Source organism: Alnus glutinosa, chromosome 7 (assembly GCF_958979055.1).
Source record: "Alnus glutinosa chromosome 7, dhAlnGlut1.1, whole genome shotgun sequence".
Lineage (NCBI taxonomy): Eukaryota > Viridiplantae > Streptophyta > Magnoliopsida > Fagales > Betulaceae > Alnus > Alnus glutinosa.
In genome coordinates this window covers 21,750,632-21,753,856 of record NC_084892.1, presented here as the reverse complement: position 1 = coordinate 21,753,856, position 3,225 = coordinate 21,750,632, and the positions used below count along the sequence as shown (strand labels likewise).

General features: G+C 35.0%; 1 protein-coding gene across 1 annotated transcript; it reads left to right on the top strand.

The window, feature by feature from the left end:
- Positions 1-1,574: 1,574 nt before the first annotated feature.
- Positions 1,575-3,011, top strand: LOC133872183 (peroxidase 44-like). Its single transcript, XM_062309623.1, has 2 exons — positions 1,575-1,811; positions 2,159-3,011. The coding sequence occupies exons 1-2, from the start codon at positions 1,614-1,616 to the stop codon at positions 2,915-2,917; spliced, it is 957 nt and encodes a 318-aa protein (XP_062165607.1). The 5' UTR covers positions 1,575-1,613; the 3' UTR covers positions 2,918-3,011.
- The last annotated feature ends 214 nt before the right edge of the window (positions 3,012-3,225 follow it).

Here is a 3,225-nt window from a genome sequence, read left to right as displayed (position 1 = left end):
TGAACTAGTAATTAATTAGCTGAATTCATTACACAATTCTAATTATCATAGCATACCATAACGGAAAGAGGAAATAAATAATCTGAGACAAAGTAAGATATAGCCTTCAATAACATGCATTATGTATCATTAATATAGAATCAGAGCTTCCAAACAAACTTTCTAATAACATTTACAATTAACTTCTGTCTAAATAAACCTGATAATGCAAGTCATTCGTTGAGCATCTTCATTCCAGCAAATTTTTTTACTTTATATCCTGACAACCTGCTACACTGCAAAACATCGAGGCGTTCCACCGGTGGAAGAAAGTAATTTTGTATGTCCAACGCTTAGTAAATAAATTATTATAAAACTGGCTTATGTAATGAGCATTGAGTAGCTAGCTGTTTGTAATCTTCTTATTTATAACATATTGTTAGCGTCATTTGCATTAAATGATGCTAAAATATGATAAATAATAATAATAATAATAATACATGTCCTTTCCATAAAAAGCGAGGATATTGGACGTCGACGTTTATATGGAAAGAACAAGTTTGTCAAACTTTCCGACATATTGAAAGAAACAACGAAAATCATTTCTAAATTTACGTCCTTTACATAAAAACAAACACTAATCTTACGATGATTTTAAGAAACAACATAAAATATTAAAATATTTATAGATTGGCGTCATTTGCATAGAAAAGACGATAATTTACAGCATTTAACAAAACCAGTGCCAAATGGAGATGTTAGCATCATTTTTCTAAGAAGCTAAGAAAATAAAAACCACTAATTAGTGACCATTTTTTGTAGTAGCTTATCGTCTTAACCCTCAAAATGTATCGAACTTGCCCTGCATTTGAAATTTGGTGCACACAGGCATGTCATTTTGTAATTTCTTTTTGTACAGTATTCCTTTTATTTGTATAGCAATGGTAAGCAAAAGTTTAAAAATTTATTCATTCCTAAAAGAAAAACAGAAAATATAAAAATAATAATAATAATAATAATAATAAATCCAGAGGATATATATATATATATATAGGATGTCCACTCTAGCATGAAGCTTTCAACACTAGCTCGCCTAGCGACATATGTATGTGTTTCACTTCATTAGCTAAACTTGTCGTCATATACTCAATCAATTCACAAAGATACAACCACACATTGTCAAATTATTATTTGTAACTTAATGCAATCAAATCTAACCCTATCCGTTAAATTATATTAGTGGTGCATGGCACATGAAATGCATGGCATGCATGCAGCTGCCCCAACACAATCATTCTTTGTCTTCTTGGTACCTGCTTTGAAGCCGTCCTGCCCTGCCATGCACCTCTTATATATATATATATATGTACTTAAGAATAAATAATCCCTCTTATACCATAATTTGTTTTGGTACTAATGAATATATGTGAACGTAATAGGTTTATTTTTTACGTATATAGTTGTATGATAGTTATCTTTCACCTTGGACGTCACGCCTAGCCTGCTGTTCTGCATTATTTAATTATTCCAATCTCTCCCATCCCTCTATATATATAGACGCTCTCAAAACCGCTCCCAAAACCCAATAACAAGAATGCGTGCTACATATAATCGTTATATATATCCTAAGAAAAATGCACATGAAAATGTTTTTCCTGCTCTTCTTCTTTGCTCTTCCTTTTGTCATGGCCGACCTGCAGGTTGGTTTCTACAAACCCACCTGTCCACAAGCAGAATCAATTGTACGACAAGTGGTGCAAAATGAATTCACTGGGGATCGATCCATAACCGCAGCCCTGCTCCGCATGCATTTTCACGATTGTTTTGTCAGTGTAAGCTATATATATATATATTTAGGGCTGCATTAACATACTTCACTACTGTCAAAGTTTAACATGATATCAAATCTAATTATCTTGAGTTTGAACTTCTTGGCTCGGTCATATACTTTCATTTCAATTAAATATTTCACGTGTTAAACCTTACATATTAAAATAAAGTTTGAGCCCACACGTAAAGGAGAGCATTAAAATATTGATTAAATGATTAAATTTACATTTTTTCTAATAACTTAAACTTTTGAAATAAGTGGTAATTTAACACCTAAAAAAAAAATAGTATGTTAATTAAGGTTGTTTTTCCTTTGTTCGATGCATTAACATTTATTTATTTATATTAGGGTTGTGATGCATCCATACTAATAGATTCAACCAATAAAAAGCCATCAGAGAAAGAGGCTGGCCCAAACCAGACCGTACGAGGATACGAGGTTATTGATAAGGCCAAGAAACGCCTAGAGGATGCATGCCCTTCAACCGTTTCTTGTGCAGATATTATTACTTTGGCTGTCCGTGATGCGGTTGCTCTAGCCGGAGGCCCCAACTACACAGTGGCAACGGGAAGGCGCGATGGATTGGAGTCCAGTCCCAGTAAGGTGATCTTGCCGGGACCAGAAATCTCTGTGTCTGGGGCATTGCAGATGTTTTCTGCAAAAGGGATGACCGGCAATGAAATGGTTACACTTTTGGGAGCACATACGGTCGGAGTCGCGCATTGCTTCTTCTTCAACGATCGGCTTTCGAGTCCTGATCCTACAATGGATCCTGCTTTGGTCGCCAAGCTCAAGAAGACCTGTGCGGGGAATGATGAGGCTACTGCATTTTTGGATCAAAGCAGGACGCCTTTTACTATTGACAACCAGTACTATAAACAGATTCTTCTGAGAAGAGGAATATTGCAGATTGATCAGGAACTTGCATTGGATAATTCAACTTCTCGTATTGTGTCTGGTTTTGCATCAAATGGGATTGGATTCCGGCAGAGTTTTGCAAAAGCTATGATAAAGTTGGGGAACCTCCAAGTTCTTGTAGGAAAAGCAGGGGAAATTCGAAACAACTGCAGAGCTTTCAATCTGGCCAACAGAAAGGCAGCAAACTAGGGCCGTTTAAGAACTTATATCCAGTGTTTTCAAATTATTCGAAGCTGCATCTTCGTTCGCTAATCAGCGGATCTTCACTTACCAAAAAAGAAAATGTGGTTGATTTTTTTTTTTTTTCAGTTTCTTAATGAAGTAAACGGCTTTCTTTGTCTTTTTTCTTAGTTTGATTACTTAAATAAATAGTTGTAATTCTCCGGTCCTATATTGAGAAGAGATGAATAACTCACATAGAGTGAGTGGTTTATAAATATATTACTGGGTGCTAAGTCCTACATTATCTAGTTACTAGGTGAAATTGGGCTTTATAA